The 22,880-nt window shown below is 55.5% G+C and overlaps 2 protein-coding genes across 3 annotated transcripts in view; both read left to right on the top strand.

Moving 5' to 3' along the window:
• Positions 1-3,638, top strand: part of SPTBN4 (spectrin beta, non-erythrocytic 4) — a gene marked incomplete at its 3' end in the record, with an annotated part of 69,646 nt that extends 66,008 nt beyond the window's left edge. The window contains exons 32-35 of the mRNA XM_082677619.1: positions 438-730; positions 1,897-2,070; positions 2,213-2,255; positions 3,480-3,638. Of these exons, the coding sequence (XP_082533745.1) occupies positions 438-730; positions 1,897-2,070; positions 2,213-2,255; positions 3,480-3,638 (669 nt within the window). The remainder of the gene's footprint in view (positions 1-437; positions 731-1,896; positions 2,071-2,212; positions 2,256-3,479) is intronic.
• Positions 3,639-4,923: 1,285 nt separating this feature from the next.
• On the top strand, positions 4,924-16,320 carry SHKBP1 (SH3KBP1 binding protein 1). 2 transcript variants are annotated; one of them, XM_082677137.1, is made up of 18 exons: positions 4,924-5,034; positions 5,254-5,307; positions 5,427-5,472; positions 5,579-5,652; positions 5,956-6,014; positions 6,244-6,324; positions 7,292-7,453; positions 7,534-7,624; positions 7,715-7,905; positions 8,491-8,606; positions 9,424-9,511; positions 9,626-9,742; positions 12,240-12,410; positions 13,467-13,622; positions 14,043-14,139; positions 15,207-15,385; positions 15,677-15,788; positions 15,910-16,320. In XM_082677137.1, the coding sequence occupies exons 1-18, from the start codon at positions 4,949-4,951 to the stop codon at positions 16,139-16,141; spliced, it is 2,112 nt and encodes a 703-aa protein (XP_082533263.1). In that variant the 5' UTR covers positions 4,924-4,948; the 3' UTR covers positions 16,142-16,320. The 2 variants fall into 2 exon arrangements, with proteins under 2 accessions (XP_082533263.1, XP_082533262.1); XM_082677136.1 differs by having other exon boundaries at positions 15,674-15,788.
• Positions 16,321-22,880: the final 6,560 nt, after the last annotated feature.

Here is a 22,880-nt window from a genome sequence, read left to right as displayed (position 1 = left end):
ACACACACACACACACACACACACACACACACACAAGTAGACTCCAGACTCTTCCCACATCTGTCCTGGACTTTTTCTCTAGCCCAATGGGGGTCTCAAATTTCCTTACGGACAGCCGTACGCACACAGGAGGCCCCAGATTCCTCCTACAAAGATGCTGGGACATCTACCTGCCTGCACCCCCTACCTCCATAGGTCTAACTCCCTTCCCCCTAAGATAGAGAGGGATTCCAAACGTAGGAGTCCTGACAGACCCACTCCCAAGACCGGGGGAGCCCTTAAGAGTTGGGCCTCCAACCCTGAGATCCTCCCATACTCGCCTTCAAGACAGATTGCCCTGCAGACAGATGGGACCCCCAGACCTGTGAGTTCCCCCAGACAGATGGCTCCCACACCCCACTATGGACAGCACCCCTCTTCCCCCTCCCTTCACACAGCCGTCGCTGCCTCAGCCTCGCGAGCTTCCCCCCGGCCGCCTGCCCAACGGGCTTGAGCCGCCCGAGCGGACACCTCGGCCGGACCGGCCGCGGGCGCGGGACCGGCCCAAGCCGCGACGGCGGCCGCGGCCCCGAGAGGGTGGTGAGGGCGGGGGAAGCCGGCGCTCGCGGTCCGCCCCGGCCCAGGGCAGCTCCGCCCCCGCGCCTCCGCCACCGCCCACTCATACAGTGCAGCACGAGGGCTTCCTGCTGCGCAAGCGCGAGCTCGACGCTAACCGCAAGTCGTCCAACCGGTGAGCGTGTGGGCGGGGCTTTGGAAGGCGGGTCCCAAGCTCAGGGTCGAATGAATGAATAAGTGGGTCTGAAGAGGGCGGTGGGGCTAAACTTTAGGGCGCCCAACCCGTGGCGGGGTAGGCGAGGCCTGAAAAGGGGGCCTTAACTTCAAAGAATCAATCAATGAACCGGAGGAGCGAGGCTTAAGGTTAGTGCATCCAATGGGTGAGTGGGTGGAGCTTAGATGGGGGCGGGGCCTGAAGAAAAAGTTATTACTACCCAATCTCATAGCAACCAACCCAAGAGTTAACTAGAGCTAATAGCAAACGGTGTGGGGTCTCGTCTAGAGGGTTCTCAAGGCTCGCGAGGTGGAGCCTGGAGAGGTCCTTCAACCAGTGAGTGGGGTGGGTTCATTTATTTCAATTTCAAATTGAGGAAGGGCCTGATAAGGGGCGGATCCCAAACTGAGGGCTGAGGGGTGGGGGGCACCTCATATAGGTTTCCAGATGGGGGCCTAACAGTGATGTGTCTACTCTTGGAGTCCAGCTCCGGATTGTCCAACCCTTTTTTGTCCAACTGAGAGGCAGAATCTGGGGAGAGGTGGAGCCCATAAGGGAAGGGTTGAACAAGCAGAAGGAGTTGGGCAGAACAGATTGAGGTTTTGCCTGTGGAGGTAGTCTTTCCTCCTTGTGCTGAGAGCAAGGTGGGAATAAACAGAGGCACCTGGATGTATTTTGATCGTGGGAGACTTCCTCCTCGGTTGGGGCTTCCGCTGAATGGGGAGACAAGAATTCCTCACTCCAGACAGTAAACCAATAGACTAATAGATCTCCCTTCAGGGAATTCGGGGTTCGGGGTGGGGGTGGTGGAGGAGTGGCGAGGAACATGCCCAAGCAGAGGCCTGTGGAGCTTAAGTGTTGCCTTCAGGAAATTCAGTGTGGGAGGGGATAAGGAAGGCCAACCCCAGCAGGCGCCAGCCTGGACAAAGGCTTGGTACCCAGAGACTTAGACCCTCCTCTCAGCTCAGCAACTGCCAAAAGGAAGAGCACTCCAGGTGTGTGGCCCAACTAGGGCAAAAGTCCCCGGGGAGGAAGGCTCAAGCATATTCAGCCCACGAAGGGTATTAATGAAGAGTACTCAGGCAGAGTGCTGCGACTCTGCCTTGAGCCCCATGTCGTCACCCCAGGTCGTGGGTGAGCCTGTACTGCGTGCTCAGCAAGGGGGAGCTGGGCTTCTACAAGGACGCCAAGGGCCCAGCATCGGGGGGCACGCATGGCGGGGAGCCACTGCTCAGCCTGCACAAGGCCACCAGCGAGGTGGCTAGTGACTACAAGAAAAAGAAGCACGTCTTCAAGCTCCAGTGAGCCCCCTCAATGGGCAAGAGGGAGGGTCCAAGACCCACCTTCCCCCTCCCAGCAATACCCTGCTTCCCTGGACGGTTGGTGGATGGGTGGGCTGGGCCTCTGCCTCAGAGCCCCTAGATCCTGTGTCCTCTCCCACAGAACCCAGGACGGCAGTGAGTTTTTGCTCCAGGCTAAAGATGAGGTGAGATCTGTTCCTTTCTCTCCCCTATTCGACCTCAGGAACCATCTGGCTGGCTGACTCCTGGCCCAGAGTGATGGGGCTGTGAAGAGGAGAAGCACAAGCCAGAGTTACCAGGGCTGAACTGGGAAAGCCCATGGGCAATGAGAAACCAGAAGTTTCTAATCTAGCTGGGGGGAGGTGGAAGATCAGGGGCTGGCCTGGAGGCCCCAGGACAACGTCCAACCTCCTTGCCTTGGCCTCTGAGATGAAACTGGAAAGTTGGGAGGGAGTTAGCTTAAAAAAAAAAAAAAAAAGATGAACTACAAGTGCAAAGAACCAGAAGTACAGAATCGCAAAGGGTTAACTGTGCTGGAGGAGAGAGTTCAAGGAGGAAAGTTCTCAGAAAGGTTCCCAGAGGCTGGATCTCTAACGACACCGTGGGTCATTCGGAGGCTGGAGTTTATTCTAAGGGCACTAGGGAGCCATGGCAGAGTTTTGAGCAAGGGAGGGTTACAGTGATGCATAAGAAAGATCCATTTGGTTACCATGTGCAGGGTAGATTGGAGAGGGTGAGAGTGGAGGTGTGGAGCACAGGAGGTGGCCAGGGCAGGAACCCAAGTGGGAGACCCCAAGGCTGGATTAGGGCAGGCCTGTGGGGAGGGGAGGAGGAGGTGGGTGAGAGACAAGAATGTGAGTGGACCTTGGGACTGGGGCTAAGGGGAGAGGTCAGGGGAGGAGGAGCAGGCATGGAGGTGGTTTGAAGAGATGCTGAAAATAGTAACACTTGTTACCTCATTCATCATCACAAGAGGCTATGAAGTAGGCCTTTCTTCCCTCCATGCCTCTTTTACTTATCTTTAAAATGGAGATAAAAATAGTTTTCCATCATAGGATTATTGTGAGAATTAAATAAGTTGATACAGGTAGAGCACTTACAGGGCCTGTAAAATTACAGTGCTTTGTGTCTGCTGATATTATTGCTTCCTGCTGTTTATCTCTATAGTGGGAGTTAGATATAATCCAAATGCATATGATGAAGTGAATTAATCCACAAAAGTGCTTAGAACAGAGCTAGGCACAAAATAAGTGCTATGTAACTATTTACATCATCATCATCATTACTGTTATTGTTATTATTATCCATTTAATAGATGAGGAAACTTAGGTTCAGAGTGGGCAGTCTGATTCTAGATTCATCAGTCTCCTCTCTTCCGAATATAGACTGTGTCCTGTTTCTCTCTCCAGGAGGAGATGAACGGCTGGCTGGAGGCTGTGGCCGCCTCGGTGGGGGAACACGCCGAGGTCGCCCGCTGGGGCCAGACACAACCCACCACGTCGTCCACAGACGAGGGCAATCCCAAGCGGGAGGCGGGGGAGCGCAGGGCCAGCGGGCGCCGGAAGTGACTTCCCACCCGCAGGGCCTGACTCACCTCCCCGCCCCTCCTCCCCGCACTGTGGGCACAAAGACACTTTCTCTTCCGCAGGGGCTGGAGGCCCTAGTCCCACCAACACTGCGGACGCGCCCTGACCGGCACCGGAAAGGAGGGGACTTCTCCTGCACCCCAAGAAGTGGTGGGGGGATTGCTGCCCCTATAGCCATATCTCGGCCCCTTCCCGCTCGCCACCTCCACCCCAGGTGCTGGGGCTCCATTATTTTTATGCAATAACTGAGCTTGTTGGGGGGGGCGGGTAAGGGGCCAGTTGAACCAAGCTCCCTGCCCGAATGCCCAGATCCAGCCCCAAGAAGCTGGGGTGGTAGGGGCGATAATTCCCGCCCTAGGGATGGGCATGGGGGCGCTGGTGAGGTCCCCTGGACCATCCAGGGTGCTAGGGGGTGGGGAGGGGACGCCCCCCTCCCCGCCTTTACCTCACTTCCAATGCTGCCTTGATCTCTGTCTGGGAAGGGGGAGTGAAGGGGCCCTAGCCCCCGAACTCCGCCGTCTCAGAGCCATGCGGTTAATTCCTGACTTAGTTTATTTTTGCAAAACGTCGACCTCCTCCTCCCCCCGCCCCGCATCCGCGAAGGCTTTTAATGGGAGGGGCGTCAGAGCTCAAAACTGTCTTCCTCTCTCCTCCCCCCTCCAGCTGTAAATGCCACTTCGGGAGGGGAGGGGCGAGGGGAAGCCCTCCCCCTGCATGCTTCTGGCTGGAGCACTTCCCTGGGGAGTGGGGGAACCGGGTTGTGGGCAGCCCCCATGGCCACCTGGAGAAGCCGCTGGGACCCAGGGGTGTGGGGGAGTGTGGCAGGCGCGCACTCTGTGTACCTATAATAAATCCTTTGGCTTTGACGGTCTGTGCTAGTTTTTTCGCGTTTCATGGGCTGCGCCCAGGAGGACTGGGTGGGGCGAGGGGAAGAAACTGTTTTGCGGAGAACATTTAGATGTCCCTCTTGGTGTGGACTAATTTCGAGGTCTAAACACGTGTCCCCGACGAATCACCTAGATGCCATTCCTAAATCGGGAACCCCAGAGGGATGGAGGAACGTTTTGCTATCCGTGGTAACTAAACTTCCCCAAAGGAGCCGTTCGGTCCGTCCCGTCCAGGACAGGAAAGGCGGGACCCTTTAAGGAGGCGGAGAAATTAACTGCGACGGGTGAGCGCTTTACCCAATCGCCGGTGGCTCCGGGAGTCTCCTGCCCAATGAGCACCCGGTGGGGGCGGGGCGGGATCCACACCCGGAAGCGGGTGCAGGCCGGCCGGCTAACCCGGGGGCCATGGCAGCCGCGGCCCCTGCAGCAGACGGGGTCCCAGGTCGGGGACCTCCCGGGGAGGTGATTCATCTGAACGTGGGAGGCAAAAGGTGAGTGTAGGAGTTTCCTGAGGCGCTACTCTCAGGAACGGGGAACGGGGTGGGAGTACCCGCCTCTACCGGGGGAATTCCTGTCCATCAGGGATTGCTCCGCCCCCTGCTGGAGGTGGGGAGCCTGGATGGGTGCTGGGGGAAGGAAGGGAACTCACCGGGTTGAGATTGGGGGCCCCATTCCTCATCATCTCGCGTCCGCTCACGGTCCCCGCACAGATTCAGTACCTCTCGCCAGACTCTCACCTGGATCCCAGACTCCTTCTTCTCCAGGTGATTGGGAGAGCGAGTTTGGGGTGGGGGGGCGGAAGGAGAGGGTATGGGGAGACCTAATCTCCCCCTCACACACACACCCCGGCCTGTGACACCTGCTCTGCGTCCCCTCCCTGCAGTCTTCTGAGCGGACGCATCTCAACACTGAAAGATGAGACCGGAGCCGTGAGTAGAGCAAGAGCTGATATGGGGCGGCCGGTAGGAGGAGGGACAGGATCCGCGCTCAGCCCGGCTCTTTGCCCTATCTATCCTCTGCCTCCCTTCCCCGCAGATCTTCATCGACAGGGACCCCACCGTCTTCGCCCCTATCCTCAACTTCCTGCGCACCAAAGAGTTGGACCCCAGGTTGGCATGGAAGATAAAGGGGAGTCCCCCACCGTCTTCACCGCCCCCCCCCCGGGAAGTCTCTTCTTCCCCTCAGAATGTTCACTTAAGCTCCTTGATCATATTTAAATTATGCGTCCTTAGAATTCTCCCCCACAAAACACACACACACACATACACACACATTTTCACCTTAGAATCTTGATCCAATCAAAATTTTCTACCTCTTGAGATTCTCTGTGCAGTTTTGAAAACTTCGTCCTCAGCATTCTCTGTCCACTCCCACTCCCCAGACCCTGACCCCTAGTCAATTCTACTACCCAGGGGTATCCACGGTTCCAGCCTCCTCCACGAAGCCCAGTTCTATGGACTCACTCCTCTGGGTAAGTGGGGCCCCCTTTAGCATCCTCATCCCATAGAAAACCAGCTCACTAGTGATGCTCCCCCTTTCGCCTCTCTCCTGAAAGAAGGTTGGGTTAGAGCTGAGAGCCCTGGGTTTGGTCCTGGGTCTCAGGAGGGTGGTGATATTCTGTGGAGAAAGAGATGGCGGAGGGGGAAAGGGATCTGCCTCAGTGTTCTCCAAGTCCCAGCCTTTGAGTCCTTCCGTCTTAGTTCGTCGTCTGCAGCTTCGGGAAGAGTTGGATCGATCTTCTTGCGGAAACGTCCTCTTCAATGGTTACCTGCCTCCACCAGGTGGGAACTACTAAGGAATGGAGGGGGGCTAAAGACTACATTTCCCATAAGGCTGCAGCTCTTGGGTGCCTGAGCTGTGGGCCCTGAGACACTATGGGATTTGTAGTTCTATATCAAATGCTTGGACTGATGCTTGGAAAGGAAGTAAGAAACAGCATTTCCAATGAGGCAATGGGCCAAGCTAGTCCCCCTGAGGCTCAGAAGCTTACCCTAGAGCCCAATGGGAGTTGTAGTCCAGGTTTGATTTCCTTGTAGGGAGGCTTAGGGAGAACTGGTGTCCCTTGCATGGAGGGGAGAAATATAGAAGGAGAGTTATTGACTATAATCTCCATGGAGCAGCCAGCCCACTGGCCATGGAAAATATGCACCCGTGGTTATTGGGAACTGTAATCTACTAGGCTTTGCTGATAGGTAGAAGGAACAGAGTGGGGAAATTCAGTTTATGGCTTTATTTCCCTAACCTCAGTCAAGATCTACTGCCTTCATGAAGTTTGTCAAATATGAAGACGTATTGTTCTCTTAACTTAGTTTGACCCTGTTTTTTTTTTAATTGTTTTAAACAGAAGCTTTTTGTCACTACCTTCATGGCATAAATAAGTAGACGTGAAATAAACCCCAAACATAACAGTGTAATTAAACTCTAGGTAGATGCTGTTGTCTGCCAATGAGACAGGCTTCCATTTCTTAAAAGGAAAGATTGCCAAATATTGAAGAGGTATTAATATCGTGGCAGCCCCAAACTGATTCTTTCTTTGTGATGGGCTCAAAGGAACTGAAAAGGGAGCAGCTCGCTGTGTGATTCAGTCTCATTTAACGCCATGTCCCTGCACCACCGAAAATCTTTTCTCTAGGAGACGATGCTACCCACGTGGCAAAATCAGCATCTGGCACACTTTAAGTGCTTGCTATGTGACAATTATTACAATTATTACAATGGTTGTCACTCTGCCCCTTCTCCCTGCCACAGTGTTCCCGGTGAAGCGGCGGAACAGGCATAGCCTGGTGGGGCCCCAGCAAGGAGGGGGACGCCCAGCCCCTGTTCGACGGAGCAACACGATGCCCCCCAACCTGGGCAATGCAGGGCTGCTGGGCCGAATGCTAGATGAGAAAGCCCCTCCCTCCCCATCAGGTACATTTCTGTCTCTTGGGAGACTGGGGCAGCCAGTGGGCCCCTGTGACCCTGCCCTGATCCCTGCCTTTCCCCACAAGGGCTACCAGAGGAGCCGGGAATGGTGCGCCTGGTGTGTGGACACCACAACTGGATCGCCGTGGCCTATACCCAGTTTCTTGTCTGCTATAGGTGCTCAGGGAGGGTGGTGGGAGGACACCTTAAGCCCTGTTGATGGGGAGGGCTCAGGGTGAGGGTTCACGACGTCCCTCAATCTTCCAGGCTGAAGGAAGCCTCTGGCTGGCAGCTGGTGTTTTCCAGTCCCCGCCTGGACTGGCCCATAGAGCGACTGGCACTCACAGCCCGGGTGCTCAGTGGGGCCCTGGGTGAGCATGACAAGATGGTGGCAGCAGCCACGGGCAGCGAGATTCTGCTGTGGGCTCTGCAGGCAGAAGGCGGCGGCTCTGAGATAGGTATGGCACCAGGCTTTTTCCAGAACCCTTTTGCCCTTTAGAATTCTACTCCAACTTGTGGCCTGTTAAAACAGCCCACGGGCCACAATTCTCTTTGCGTTATTAGGCTGCTCCAGCCCTTTAGAATTCCGTATCCTGTTAGCATTCGTTGGTCTGGTAGAAAAATCCACCCACATACAATTCTCTCCTCCGTCAGAATTCACTGCCCTGTTAGATCTCTTTGCTTGGGTAGAATTCTCCATGCCAGTGCAATCCCAGACCTGTTAGAATCTGTTCCCGTTAGAAATCTGACTCCTTAGACTAGTTCGCTAACAAATCTTAATCCTCGTGAGAATCCTCTGCCGCCCATAGAGTTTTTTGCCTTTGTTGAAAATCTTAGCTGTGTTAGAATTCCACACCCTGTTAGAGTCCCACGCCGCAGCAGGAATCTGGCCCGTTGTAATCCTCTGTAATTCCTGCTGGAATCCTCTAGCCTGTAAAGATTCTCTGACCAAGTTGAATCCTCTGGCCCTTGGAATTCTTCCTGCCACCCCTCTTCTCCCCCGTGAAAGGGGGTCCTGGCTCAGCCTTCCTCACCCTGTGCAGGAGTCTTCCATCTGGGCGTGCCTGTGGAGGCCTTATTCTTCGTCGGGAACCAGCTCATCGCCACAAGCCACACAGGGCGCATCGGGGTGTGGAATGCCGTCACCAAGCACTGGCAGGTCAGGGCACTGGCCAGCCTGGCTGCCTCTTTCTCGGGTGCCCAGACCAGTCAGACCCAGGGAGGGGTTCCTTTCTGCCCCACCCGACCTGGAGAGAACCAGGGGACCCAGCAGTGGGCCAGATCCAGTGGTGGGGTAGGATGGGGTATGATAAAGGCCAAAGGAGGATCCAGGAGGCCTTCGTGGCTGACGTGAAGGATGGTGGGTTTGGAAAGGAAGAGAGGGTTCTCCAGACACTGGGTGGGAGACCGGGTGAGGGGAGATGGTAGAGGAGGCGGAAACCCAGAGACAGATGTGCAAACGTCCGTCATTCTCTCTGCACTCGCCCCAAGCTCTGTCCAACATGTAAAACAGAAAATACACCCACAGCGTTGTTTTCTAAAGTGTGAGCGTTCGGCTGAGAGAGACAGACAAACAGAGAAAGGACAGAGAAAGAAACAGAGATGGAGAGAAACAGACAAATAGAAACAGGAGGTCAGAGGTGCCAGAGAGACAGAAAGAGGGTGGATGGAGAGAAACCAGGACTAAATGACTGTAGTAGATGAAGGGACACAGAGAGAAAGAGGGAGATGAATAAAGAAATGTCAGAAATACAGAGTCAAGGAGAGGCCACGAGACAGCAGCGCCAACCAAGAGCCATTCAGAGACAGACGCCGATGATGCAGGCCTGGAGCAGGCAAGGCTGGGGAGGAGTGGGCCTAGAAACTGGAGGGAGGGTGCTGGAGCAGGGAGGCATGGCCATGCGGGGGGGGTACTACAGAGGCAAAGGCAGGAAGGGACGGCACCATGGCCACAGCCCACCCCGCCCCACCCCCAGGTCCAGGAGGTGCAGCCCATCACCAGTTACGATGCTGCAGGCTCCTTCCTCCTCCTGGGCTGCAACAACGGCTCCATCTACTACGTGGGTGAGCAGCAGCTGGCACCCCAGCTGCCTGAGAACCTCCCCTGAGAGGTGGGAGAGGAGGGGAAAGGCTGGGGTACCTTGAACAAACCCACTCTATCCTCCCTGTTCACCCCAGATGTGCAGAAATTCCCCCTGCGCATGAAGGACAATGACCTCCTTGTCAGCGAGCTCTACCGGGACCCGGCGGAGGATGGAGTCACAGCCCTGAGTGTCTACCTCACTCCAAAGACCAGTAAGCTATAGCTCAGCTCCCTGCCCTGCTGTCAGCAGCCAGCCCCGGCCGCAGCCCGGAGCTGTCTCCCCATCACTTGTGTAGCATGACCCAGTGAGATTTATGGAGAAGCAGACAGATTCAACTCATACAGTCATTCAACAGTTACTGAGCACCACTTACATATAGGCACTGTTCTAGGTGCTCCGCCATGGCGGGCCTCTTCACCAGGGGCAAAATTGACCTCTAGTTGTTGATCTTGGTGTTTCTTTCCCATATCTGTGATTAGGGCGTGCTGCTTGCACGCTCCTGAAACAAAGAGGATGCATGTCTTGGGAATTCCCAGGCGGCCCAGTGGTTAGGACTCCAGGTTCTCACTACCAAGGGCCCAGGTTCGATTCCTAGTCGGAAACTAAAATCCCATAAGCTGTGTAGCGTGGCCAAACGCGCACACACACACACACCAAAACAGGAACAACAACAACAAACAAAAACCCAAAACAAACAAAATCAAAAAAACATAAACAGTCAACCAAAAAGAGGATGCATGTGTTACAGTGGATGAAGCTGAGTTCTCTCCCTTGAGACAGTCTTTGTGTTTTGTTTTCTTGATGGTAAATGCAGAGAAATAGTTTTTTTGTTTGTTTTTTCTGAGATATAATTCCCATACCAGAAAATTCACAACTGAGTAATTTTAGTAGATTCACAAAGTGGTACCACCGTCACCACTGTCTAATTCCAGAACGTTTTTATCAGCCCCCAAAACAACCCACGCTCGTTAGCAGTCACACCCCAGTCCTCCCTCCTGGCAGCGCCTGGACACCCCGATCCACTTTCTGTCTCTCGGGATTTGCCTGTTCTAGACATTTAATGTAAATGGAATCATGCAGTGTGTTGCTTTTTGTGTCTGACTTTTTTCACTTTGGTTAACGATTAATTTCTTTTAATGGTTAGTGCTTTTTTGGAGCTTAAGATCTCTTACCCTACCCCCAGGTTGTGAAGATTTTTCCCTATGTTTTCTTCTAGAAGCTTTGCAGTTTTAGCTTTTACACGTAGGTTTCTGTTCCATTTCAAATTAACTTTTAGGTATGGCGTGAGGTAGGGGTCACAGTGCATTTTTTTCTAGCAGGCGTAAACTAATAATAAACTTAACTTCACAGCATGTCATCACATAAGGCCCCTTTCTTTTTTTAAACTGTATTTATTTATTTATTTGGCCACACTGTGTGGCTTGTGGGATCTTAGTTCCCTGACCAGGGATTGAGCCCAGGCCCTTGGCCGTGAGAGCGCGGAGCCCCAACCACTGGACTGCCAGGGGATTCCTAAGGCCCCTTTCTTATGTCATTGATTTACTCCTTTCCTCCCCATCCCCCTCCTCACCACGTGCCACTGTTCTGTCACGTTTAGCATTTATATTTTCATTTGTTTGTGTCCTTACGAAATGGATATTATGGGCATGTTTTTGAATTTGCATAAATGGTATGGGGTATATAACTCAGTTTATATATCTTACTTTTGTGCATCCTGCCCTAGGTTAAATATCCATCCATGTTGCTATTCATAACCTGAATCCACTGCTTCTAACTCCTGCATAAAATATTAAAACCACATTTTACCCACATTCCCTAAGATGGTCCATTAAGTTTGTGACGTTACAACATACCTTTCCCCTGTGGAAATTTGGCAAGGTTGGGGAGTTCCTCAGGCACGCTGTGTCGAGTTTCATTTTCTTGCCTTGCTGTCTGTCTGGTTTTGTTTGTTTGCTTGACCCCACCCCACCATGTGGCTTGCAGGATCTTAGTTCCCTGAAGAGACTGAACCCGGGCCTGTTTGTTTATATGTCCCTTTCTATGTTTCTCTGTCTTTCTCTAGAATTCCATCTCTCTCTCTGTCAGTCTCTGTCTCTGTATCCCTCCCTGTGATTTGTTTCTTGGTTCCCTGTTTCTCTATTTTTCTATCTTTCTTCCCCCTCTTCTCAGCTTTGTCTCTCTCTGTCTTCTTTTTTTTTTTTTTTTTTTTTTTTTTGCGGTACACGGGCCTCTCACTGTTGTGGCCTCTCCCGTTGCGGAGCACAGGCTCAACAGCCATGGCTCATGGGCCCAGCTGCTCCTCAGCATGTGGGATCTTCCCGGACCGGGGCACGAACCCGTGTCCCCTGCATTGGCAGGCGGACTCTCAACCACTGCACCACCAGGGAAGCCCTCTCTCTGTCTTTTTTAAAATTTTAATTTATTTTTTATATAGCACGTTCTTATTAGTTATCTATTTTACACATATTAGTGTACATATGTCAATCTGTCTCCCTCTCTGTCTTAATTTCTGTCTCTGGTTTCTCTGCCCCGTCCCTCTGTCTCCCATTCCTCCGTTTCCCACGTCTCGCCACCTTGTTCTCTCCATCTCTCCCTCTCCCTTTACCTTCTGACTCTGCATCTGTTCTTTGTCTGTTGCCTCTTCTCTCTGCCTTGGTTTCTGTCTCTCTGTGACCCTGTCCCTCTCTTCCTCCTCGGCCCCTCCCCAGGTGACAGTGGGAACTGGATTGAGATCGCCTACGGCACGAGCTCAGGGGGTGTGCGTGTCATCGTGCAGCATCCCGAGACCGTGGGCTCGGGGCCTCAGCTCTTTCAGACCTTCACCGTGCACCGCAGCCCCGTCACCAAGATCATGCTGTCAGAGAAGCACCTCATCTCAGGTGAGCCTTGGCCGGCTGCCCCACAAGCCCATCTCCCTGCAGGAGGGATGGCTTAGCTGTGAGCACGAAGCCAGGTGGATGAGGGTTTATACTGGGGAGAGACAGTGTGTGGGGAGTGGCCTCTGGAGAATTCCGTGAAGGGGACCAGTCTGGGGGAGAGTGGATTTGCCAGGGAGAGGGGAAAATTAATCAATTTAGCAATTGCCAGGCACGGGGGAAACAGTGATAAGACAGGCCAAGTCCCTACCCTCGTGGAGCTGACGCTTTAGCGGGGGCAGCAGACAATAAATCAATAAAAATATAAATCACTATCTGGCAATGGGGATGGGGGCCATGAATAAAAACAAAGCTATGTGAGAGGCCAAGAGAGTGCCAGGATCACTGGAGAGTGCATGGTTTGGGAAGTTCTTCCTGAGGAAGGAGCTCTGAACAGAAATGAACAGTGCAGGTCAGTGGGGACAAGCATTCCAGGCAGAGGGAACAGGCATTGCAAAGGCTCTGAGGTGGGAGGATGTTTGGTGTGTCTAAGGAAGAGCAGGGGCCCACTGGGCCCAGAGTGGAGTGGGTGAGGAAGAGGGTGGAGGGTGATGGGGTAAGTCAGTGGGACCTTGTAACCCATGGAGAAGACTTTGTCCTTAACCCTGAATGAGATGGCGCCGCGGGAGGTCTCACAGCAGAGGAGGACTGTGACCTGACACAGGTGTTCACAGGGTCCCTCTGACTGCATGTGGGGACAGGATGGGAGCAGGAAGGCCAAGGAGGAGGCTGCTGCAGTGGTCCAGGCAGGAGATGAGATGGACAGGACCAGGGCAGGGGTGAGGTGGGAGCAGTGGACAGGGAAAAGTGAGATCAGGCCCTGGAATGATTTGGAGGCAGAGCCACCGGGATTGTTAACTCTTTGGAGTTCTGGGGAAGAGAGAATTCTCTGAAAGGGAAGCATTCAGAGGGGCCTGAATCCTGACACCTTTGAAAGGAGGTCATCCCGGGGCTCAGGAAGGTCGGGCAGTGGTGATGCCACGGCCGGGCCTGACCTGCTGCTGCCCCCTGGCTCCTCAGTCTGTGCCGACAACAACCACGTGCGGACGTGGTCTGTGACTCGCTTCCGTGGCATGATTTCCACCCAGCCTGGCTCCACCCCGCTCGCTTCATTCAAGATCCTGGCGCTGGAATCGGCCGACGGGCATGGCGGCTGCAGTGCTGGCAATGACATTGGTGCCTCCTGGCCCCGGGTCCCCCACCGCACGGACCTTGCCTGACCTCCATTGGCCTCCACTGATCCCTTTCCTGACCCCTGTAGACCTCTCTTGACCCACCCAGCTACTGGGGTTGACCTCCACCCATCACCACCTGACCCCTATTGACCGCCACTTACTCCCAGCTATCCCAGTTGAATTCTGTTACCCCCATTGATTCCTGCTGACCCAGGATCCGCCCCCTGCCCCTGATGTGCCTGAACTGCACTGACTGTTGCTGACACCCAACCCTGTCTGACCTCGCCCAACCTTAGCCACCTGGGGATGGGGACCTGGTCCTGGGGGGGAGGTTCAGCAGTGGGGAAGGAGGCAGAGTCTTGGGATCTGGAGGTCACAGGGACCCCAGCTGGCCCTGACTGCCCCCCTCTCCCTGGCCCAGGCCCCTACGGCGAGCGGGACGACCAGCAAGTGTTCATTCAGAAGGTGGTACCGAATGCCAGCCAGCTCTTCGTGCGTCTTTCCTCCACTGGTCAGCGGTGAGGACCATCCCGTCAGATGGAGGGGGGGCGGTCAGAGGAGAAGGCAAGATGCCAGGGAGGTCAGAAGGGCATCCCAGCCAAGGGACACCGCAGGAGCAGAGGCTGGGAAGGAGCACAAGCCTGATCCTAGATTTGGAGTTTGGGGTATCAAAGGTGTGACATGTGTGGATGGGAGTGAAGCTGGAACAATCCCAGGTGCCCCTGCTGGACCGCAAGCAGAGATCGCCCAGTGTAGTCAGGGCCGGGCTGGGGGCTGGGGGTGTGTGCACAGGCTGGGGGGTGAGGGCCAGGATGGGGGAGGGACGGGAAGCTGTGGGAGCCCAGAGGCGGTGCTTGCTCCAGCCTGGGAAGGGGGCCTGTTGGAGAGGAGTCTCTGAGCATAGACCTTGAGGATAAATAGGAATGAGCAGAAGAAAGGAGGGAGGGGAAAGTCTGTGCCTGGCTGAAGGGGCAGCATGTGCAAAGGCTGGAACGGCCAGAGAGGATAACCAGGGACATGCATGGTCTCTGGGGGCTGGAGCACCAAGAGGTGAGAAATGGGGCTGCAGAGGGGCGCAGCCTTGCCAATCGTACGGAAGAGCTGAGACTGTCCTGAGTGTCCTGGGGAGCCATGGCCGCTCTGAGGGGGATGGACTGGAGGTTGGAGAGCAGGCTGGGACAGATGCCTGGCCGGAGAGAGCAGGGCTTGATCAGGGCCAGATGGGGAGGGGAGGAGGGGGCCGGCCATGGGGAATGCTGGGAAGTGAGGGAGGCACCCAGGATGAGTCTTGGGCCCTCCCTGAGACAGGAACAGGGAGGGCAACATGTGTGGGGAAGAATCCCATTTGAGCCCCAGGGTGAGTGTGTGGGGCTGGGGACATCCAGGAGGCTCCTGGTCCCCACAGGGCTGGAACCCAGGACAGTAGATTTGGGAGGGATGGAGAGGGTTGGGTGCTCATCTGAGAAGCAGGAACTGAAACCACAAGGGCGGTGGGGACTGAGGCCTGGGAGGGGTATAAAGATGAGAAGAGGGACCAGGCCAGGCCCTGGTGTGGCCAAGGTGACCCCTGCCCCTCCCCTCTCAGGGTGTGCTCCGTGCGCTCCGTGGACGGCTCGCCCACCACCGCCTTCACAGTGCTCGAGTGTGAGGGCTCCCGGAGGCTGGGCTCCCGGCCCCGGCGCTATCTGCTCACTGGCCAGGCCAACGGCAGCTTGGCCATGTGGGACCTGACCACCGCCATGGTCGGCCTCGGCCAGGCGCCTGGTACGCCCCGCTCCAGTCCCGTCCCAAGCCCCACAGACTCACCCTGCACCCTCTCCACAACCTCCTTCGCCATGAGCTCCCTCCCCAAGCCCTTGCCCTCTGGCCCCTTTCCCTGGCCCCCAACCCCTCCTCGCCCTTGCTTTTTAACCTCTCTTTCTTAGCTTCTGACCCCTGTCCATCGACCTCTGCATCTTTCCTCCTATCCCGACCTCAGTCCTTGCACATGACCTTTGTCTCTTGGCCTGTGCCCTTGTCTTGCCCCTGACCCTGCTTCCTTGCCGCCCCCAGCAGGGGGCCTGACAGAGGAAGAGCTGCTGGAACAGCTGGAGCAGTGCGAACTAGCACCGCTGGCTTCCTTCAGGGGTGCTCCCCCCAGCCCCTCGCCCCGGACCTCTCTCACCAGGTAGGCATGACTCCACTTCCCCTTCTGAGCAATGAGGCGGAGGGCAGAACACGGTGGCCTGGGGGCAGGGGGGACCCAGCTCCACCCTGATGACCTGCACTGACCCTCATCACCCCCTCAGTCTCCACTCAGCCTTCAGCAGCGCCTCCCTGTCCAGCCGCCGTGGGAGCCCGAGCCCCCCACAGGCTGAGGCCCGGCGCCGCTGGGGAGGCAGCTTCGTGGAACGCTGCCAGGAACTGGTGCGGAGCGGGCCGGAGCCCCGGCGGCCACCGACACCGGCCCCCCGGCCCTCCGCGGGTCTCGGGGCTCCCCTTGCACCCCCCAAGATGAAGCTCACTGAAACTTCCTTCTGAACATGGCTGCCATGGTGCCTTGAGATACCCAGGCCCTGGGGGACTCAGGTGCCTGCCCCGCTTCCTGTCACAGTCCTGGGTTCAGGGCCAGGGCCTCCTTGGAGTGGTTAGTGTTACTAGGCCCCCATCATCTCCCTTTTCTGGAGCCAAAGTCACCCTTCCCTAATAAAGTTCTCACTGCCAGCACCTTGGTCACGTTCTGAGAGGGTTTGGGCACCCCTAGGGAAAGGGTAAGAGAGCCGTGGCGCCCAACCAGGTCCCTGGCTGTAGATTCAGGAACATCTGTCTCTCCTGGTTTAAGTAAAGAAGGGGAATTGGTTTACACTCTGGCTTCAGGCATGGCTGGATCCAGGGCTCAAACACTCATCCAGAATATCTTCCCATCTTTTGGCTTTGCTCTCCTCTGGGGTCATTCTCAGTCAGGTTTTCCCCCCTCTGTGCCAGGATAACTCCAGGTAGCTCCTTAGCAACATTTTTCTCTCTAGCAGCAGCAAAATCACAGGACTGATTCTCATTGACTTAAACTGAATCAGATGGCCATTCCTGAACTAATCACGTGCCCTCACGAGCCAGGCAGTGAGGTCAGCCCCGTGTTGACAGAGTGGAGGAAGAGTTCCTGAAAGGTGATTCAGGGTACTGTTACCACAAACAGGGATGAATAGGTACAGGTTGGCAGAAACACAGATGTCGGCTAGGTGACATTTGTACCCCAAACCTCACCACTGCAAACACTTTGCCCATATCCCTGGCTGCCCAGTCTTTCACCCCTCTCTTGCCCACACCAGGGAGGGTATGTAGAACAGGATCAGCTCACCCCAGCCTGACATCCTTGAGGTTTTTCCCCAGTTAATACCTACCGATGTCAACTCCTCAGGGAAGTTTTCTGCATCTTTTCCTAGGGTCAATAATAGAAGAGAAAGCGGACCAACTAAGAACAAGGGATTTTAGAACATGCTAATCCTGGAATTCCAGAGTTTCTGGAATGCCAGAAGTTCTATAACATGGGGGAGTGGGGTCTAGAATGTTAGGAAATGTAGAACACAGGAATATTCTAGAGTACTAGTGGATGAGCAGCATTAGGCTTCCTCCCTGCATATCAAAGAATCCAGACTGTAGAAGTTTCTGAAAAAGGACCTGGAAAGTCAATGATTCTAGAACAGAGGAGCTTTCTAGAATGCCTAGGAATCTACACCAGTAGGAATATTTTGCAAGCCAGGCATTCTGGAATGCTGATAATTATAGGAAACAGAAAGGAATCTGGATTGCTAGGAAATCTAGAGCACAGGCATATTCTGGAAAGCCAGCCCTTCCCTTCTAGATCACTAGAGGATTTGTTTGCATCCTAAGAAATCCATAATGTCAAGGGGTTCTGGATTGCCAGAGAATCTAGAACATGAGTGGGAGGCCTAAAAGGTGAGTGATTCTAAAACATGAGTGTTCTGGAATGTCTGTGATCTAGAATATGGGGGTATTTTGTAATGCTCACAGAGCTAGATTATTGAGATCGTTTTTTTTTCTTCCATGCCAGGGAATCCAGAACACTTGTGTTTCTGGGATGCTAGTGATTCTAGAACTGAGGAAGAGAATGTTAGAAAATCAAGAACACTAAAAAGATTTGTTTGTTTTTTTAATACCAGGATAAAACCCCGTGTGTGAGCACATACAATGGAGGAAGCTTCTGGAAGGCCAGGGCTCTAGAACTCTGAGGGATTCTGATGGGTCGAGATCAGATCAAGATACAGGAGAGACATAGAAGCAACCCTGGAAGATAGTGGCACTGGTAGGGGGGGATTGGGAGCTGGGAACTCCAAATTCTGGGGGGGAGGGGAAGCCAACGCCATCCCCGGAAGTTGCAGTGGTGAGCCAGAGGCTGTTGCCTAGCAACGAGCATTGAAGATGCCCTGGATCCCAAGCAGAAGGGAGAAATTTCGGCGGCGCCCCCAGCAAATGCTCCAGCTACAGGGTAGGAGACGGGGAGGGGGGCAACAGGGGCAGGGACACACTGTCCTGCAGGGTCATGTTAGCAGAGATCGCGGGAGCTACACGAAGACAGGGACACGGCATATTCAGTGGGCAGAGCCAGGCACTCCATCACTGAGCTGGGACAACTCACAAATGCCCCTGAGTGGGGCCTGAGTGCCGTCGTTATTGCTCCAAGGGGCTGTGAGTCCCTGGACGGTGGGTGGGCCCAGACTTCTGGGTGTCAGTTTTGGGTGTAGGCATGGATTGCTGTAGGTGACGTTAACGGGTGTGAGTGTGGCTGTGTGAATCAGCCCGTGTGCCTCAAGGTAAGGCGGGAGGGTGAAGGGGGTCCCCTGTCCTCCTTGCACATCCCTTGGAAGAAGGAGCAGGAGTTGGGGATGAATTCGAACCTGAATTGATTGCTGTTCTTAGTCTGGGGTCAGCCGTATGGTATGGTCAGGCCTAGTACCCTGTGTGGGCGGAGGCTGGGGTCTACTCGGGGCGGGGCTAAGGCTACAGAACTGGGAACCTTCAGAATCAAACTGCTTTGAGAGACGGGGTCCCCGGAGGGGGGACAAACGTGAAAGGGGTAGGGTTTGGGATCCTAAGTGTGGGGCCTTGGCCCAATTCTTGTGGGAAAGGGTTGTGACCTGAAAGAGAAGGGGTCAACTAGGGGGCAGGCTGTGAAGCTCTGATGCCTTTGGGAGCAGAGAGGCGGGGCTTGTAATTCTGAGGAAAGAGGGTGGGGCCTTGAATTTATAATGAAGGGCGGGGCTGGGCTTGAGACCCTCTGAGTTGGAAGGTTGTGAGCAGGGCTTGGAGCCTAGAACCCACTAAAGCGGGTGCGGGTGGGGACTAAGGCCACTTGTGGCTTGGGGCTCCTAATGGTAGAGGTCCCTAGAAAGAGAGGGGACTGGAATTCTTTAAGGAGAAAGTCTGCAATTCTGGGAGTGGGAGGGGTGCTCTTGGGAGTCTTTAAATATTCAGGCAGGGAGGGGGCTGTGGTACCCTCTAGGGGTGGCGGTGAAGAGGGGTGCAAATAGGAGAGCAGAGCCGGGAGCCCTGTGGGAGTGGAGTCTGTGGGTCAGGGGCGGAGCCTGGGTCCTCTGAGGGGCAGAGGCTACAGCCTTCTGAGGAACAAGCTATTGTTTGTTGAGCCTGGAACCCCTGAAACACAGGGCTTTGAGAAGGGGCAAATCCTTTGGGAAGGTCTAGAGTGGGCCTGAGATTCTCAGAGGGGCCGGACCTGGAGCTCAGTGCAGGATTAGGATTGGCGTTCTGCCCCCAGAATCCCAAGTCTCTCACGTGAGAAGTAGGCATTTGTGGGGTCTTCCAGAATTTACGCCAGTCGAGGAGCAAATTCTGATGGACTTCTCCCAGGACTGTGAACCGAGGGATGAGGTCTTCCGGTGGGAATCTAGTTTAGGGGAATCTGCCCACCGCCTGCGCGTCGACTGGGAGGAGTCCCAGCAACTCCACACTTGAGGCCTCTCCTTTATAACGGGGTTCACTGAGCCAGTACCCACGACAGCACTGAAAATTCCTGATCCCCGAGCCCCATGCCAGGCACCTGTCTATTTAACCCCTCCCCTCTCGCCTCCTGATTGGTCGCGCGGGCAGCGCCCCCTGGCGGAACCGGGCTCTGATTGGAGGGAAGTTCGCAGCCTGAGACTGGGACTGTGGAGAAAGTGAGTCGGCCTCGGGCGGGGGCGGGAGGCGGGGCCGCGCCAAGACTGACCCGCTGGACAGACTGGCCGCCTGGAGCGCGACTCCACGCCGGACACGATGCGGCTGCCTGGCCCCAGCGGCCGCCGCCCCCTCCTGCTGGTGCTGCTGCTGTCTCTCCTTGCAGCCGCCGCCTCCGCCGCCCACGCCGCCGGCCCCAGCCCCAGCCAGGCCGTCGAGGTTGCGGTAATCCCGGGCCGCCCGGCCGGGTAAGCCCCGCTGCGGCCCCCTCGTCCTTGTGCCGCCTCTACCCAATAAGTCTGGAGGTCTAGGAAGACCAGGACTTTCGGATTTAGGGGAATGTGAACCCACTGCTTCGTGATAAGGATGAAGAACCAGAGCTCTTGAATTTATTAGGGCCCTTTACTTTGTAGGGGTTGGAATCCGAAGTGTACTGAGATTTTGAGGGGAGGGATTCCCCTCCCGTGTGGTAGAGACGGATATGGCTCCAGGGAATTCTAGAGTTTATTTGGAGAAGGGTCCCAGTTTATACGGGGATGGGGCTTTGAGTTCTCCTAAGATGATAGATGGGTGGGGCCGAGGTGGGATGGGGTCCCCCAAACTAACTGGGTGCTTAAGGAGGAAGAGTATGGGAGGTTATCAGGGCACTTTAAGGGGGAGTTGACATGTCCTGGTTTTCTGGGGGGCGGGGAGGCCTGAACTAATTAAGAGACCTTTTCCTAATGAATGAGGAAGACGTGGAGTTTTGGGTTGATGGTGGAGGGGCTTGTGGAAATTTGTGCGGAGATGGGGGGCCCTCAGATTTCATGAGGGTTGGGGGGGTGCTTTAGTTTCCTAGAATTAGCGGATTCCAGGCTTGAATGGGGTACCAGTGATTTCGCGGCAAGAAATCCAGAATTTCCTATAGATTTAGGGGGTTATAGCCACTCTTCCTGTCTACGGGTGACGAGATCGAAGGAAACAGTCTGCCCAGTACCCCCCCACCCCCACCCCCGCCCTGCGGCCCAGCGCTCCGTTACAAAGGCCCCGGGCTCAGCTCCCGCCTCCGTCTCTGCGAATGCGTTTAGTAACCCGAGCCGCGCCGGGGGCGGGGCTGGGAAGGGGTTAACCCGGAGAAAAGGCGGGAGGGATGACTGCAGGATCGGGGGTCCGGAAGGCTCCCACCCGGGCGGCCTCCTCCCCTACTGGGCCCCACACATCTAAAAAGAGTCCATACGCCCGACGTCCCCTTCGCAGCATCCCCCTGCTGCCCCTCTCTCCAGGCCGGCGCGCGCGGCCTCGTCCCTCGTCCCCCTTAGCCTGGGGATAATGGATTTGTCTGGGGGGCCCCTTGGTTGCGACGCACTTGCGCCCAAGCTGAGGGCTCCGCCAGCCAGAATCTGAGACCCTCCCGGCGCGGAGATTCCTCCAAGAACGACTCCTTCCTCCTGGTCAGGCGGGAAACTGAGACCCATAGACCAGGAGACTCTGGCTGCAGGACACACAACGTGGAAGGGCAGGAAGGGGCTAGAACTCAGGCCTCGGGATTCCCAGTACTGGGCTGTGGCTCCTGTATCCCCCTCCACCTCTGCACCCTGCTGGACCCATAGTCAAAGGAGGACCTCCCTCCCCAGCCGTTGAGGCCTGTGGAGTGGCGCCATCTGCCGGCCAATCGCGGGATGACGGCTGAGTCCAGGACAGGGAAGTGCGGGGAGGGCGGGGTTCTAGATTCCCAGATCGGGCTTGGAAGTGCGCTTAGAAATCCTCTTTAAGTCTTCTTCTTTTTTTAAAATAATTTTTAAAAGACTTTTAAATGTCTTTTCCAATAATACCTTACCTCAAACACTTCAGAAGAAAAATAAACGTGAGGTTGCTGTGACCTTTATCCCTGGAGAGCCTAAACCAGTTTGCCTCCTATTGTACAGATGGGGAAACTGAGGCATCGAGCACAGTGCCTCAGATTGGTCACACATCAATCTCGAGCGCCCTCAAACCTCATCTTGGCTTTCCCTCCCCTATCCCTCATTGCCTTCCTTTGGGGAGTTCTACAGTGCTAGGGGCCTGAGTGACTTCCATCCCTCTATCTATAGTGTTGCTGCTTGTCGCTGCTGCCCAGGCCGATCGCCCAGGAGGAGCCGCTGCTTCAGAGGTGGGTTCTTGTAGGCGAGGTATAGGTAGGAGGGGACAGGTGGTCCTCACCCCTCATCCCAGCTGCAGAGCTGGATGAAAGAGGAACTCAGTTGTGCCTCCTTTTCCACTTAGTCCCTGGCTGTCTCTGAAGCCTCCTGCAGGGTCCAGAGCTGCCGGCCCAAAAAGTGTGCAGGTCCTCAGTGGTGCCTGACTCCAGTGCCCCCAGAGCTGTCAAGCCCCAGCCTCAGCGTGAGGAAGAAACAGGTGTCCCTTAACTGGCAGCCACTGACGTGAGTGTGCAACCCGCCCCTTCTAGGTGCTCCCAACTCTGCCACCATTTCTGGCACATCTTTCTCTCTGCTCCCTGGGTCTCCTCTCCCTTGCTCTCTCTTTCTATCAACTTGTGTCTCTGTTTCTGTTTCTCCTTTTCTCGCCAATCGCTGTCTCTGGGTCTTTCAGTTTCTGTCTCTCTGTCTCTGTCTCCATGTTCCTCTCTCTCTATTTGTTATTTCCGTCTGTCTCTTTCTCCCATAGTTACCTGTCTCTTTGCCTCTGTGTCTCTCTTCTCTCTCTCCCTTCCTCATCTCTGTTTCTCCCACTGACTTTGTTTCTTCCAAGCCTCCAACGAACGCTCAAGGCCTGGTCCCCATAAAGAGATGGGGGGAGGGTCGCAGAGCCTCCACTGGGAGACCTCCTGGTGTGGGAGGTCTCTTCCAGTCGCGGGGAGGGGGGGGGGTCAGCCAAACCGCGGTGACAGCTCCTTCTCTGCCCCATCCCACCCAGGCTGCAGGAAGCCCGAGCTCTCCTGAGGCGACGGCGGCCCCGCGGGCCGGGGGCCCGGGCATTGCTGAGAAGGAGGCCCCCACAGCGAGCCCCTGCCGGCCAGTCCCGGGGTAAGAACATCCGCCCTTCCTCCGCCGGGGGGCGGGGGGTTCCGGGCCAGATAAAGCTGTCTGGTTCCCACGGTCCAGCCGCCGCCTAG

Source organism: Grampus griseus (genome assembly GCF_964374135.1).
Source record: "Grampus griseus genome assembly, chromosome: 19".
Classification (NCBI taxonomy): Eukaryota; Metazoa; Chordata; class Mammalia; order Artiodactyla; family Delphinidae; genus Grampus; species Grampus griseus.
The sequence above is the reverse complement of the archived record's forward strand: the minus strand, read 5'-3'. Positions and strand labels throughout refer to the sequence as shown.

Bases quoted from the DNA above. Each gene is read 5' to 3' on its own strand.
- SHKBP1 (XM_082677136.1), top strand. From the start codon at position 4,949: ATGGCAGCCGCGGCCCCTGCAGCAGACGGGGTCCCAGGTCGGGGACCT. The intron at 7,906-8,490 runs GTATGGCACCAG...CACCCTGTGCAG, and splicing joins AGGCGGCGGCTCTGAGATAG to GAGTCTTCCATCTGGGCGTG. The intron at 13,623-14,042 runs GTGCCTCCTGGC...TCCCTGGCCCAG, and splicing joins CAGTGCTGGCAATGACATTG to GCCCCTACGGCGAGCGGGAC.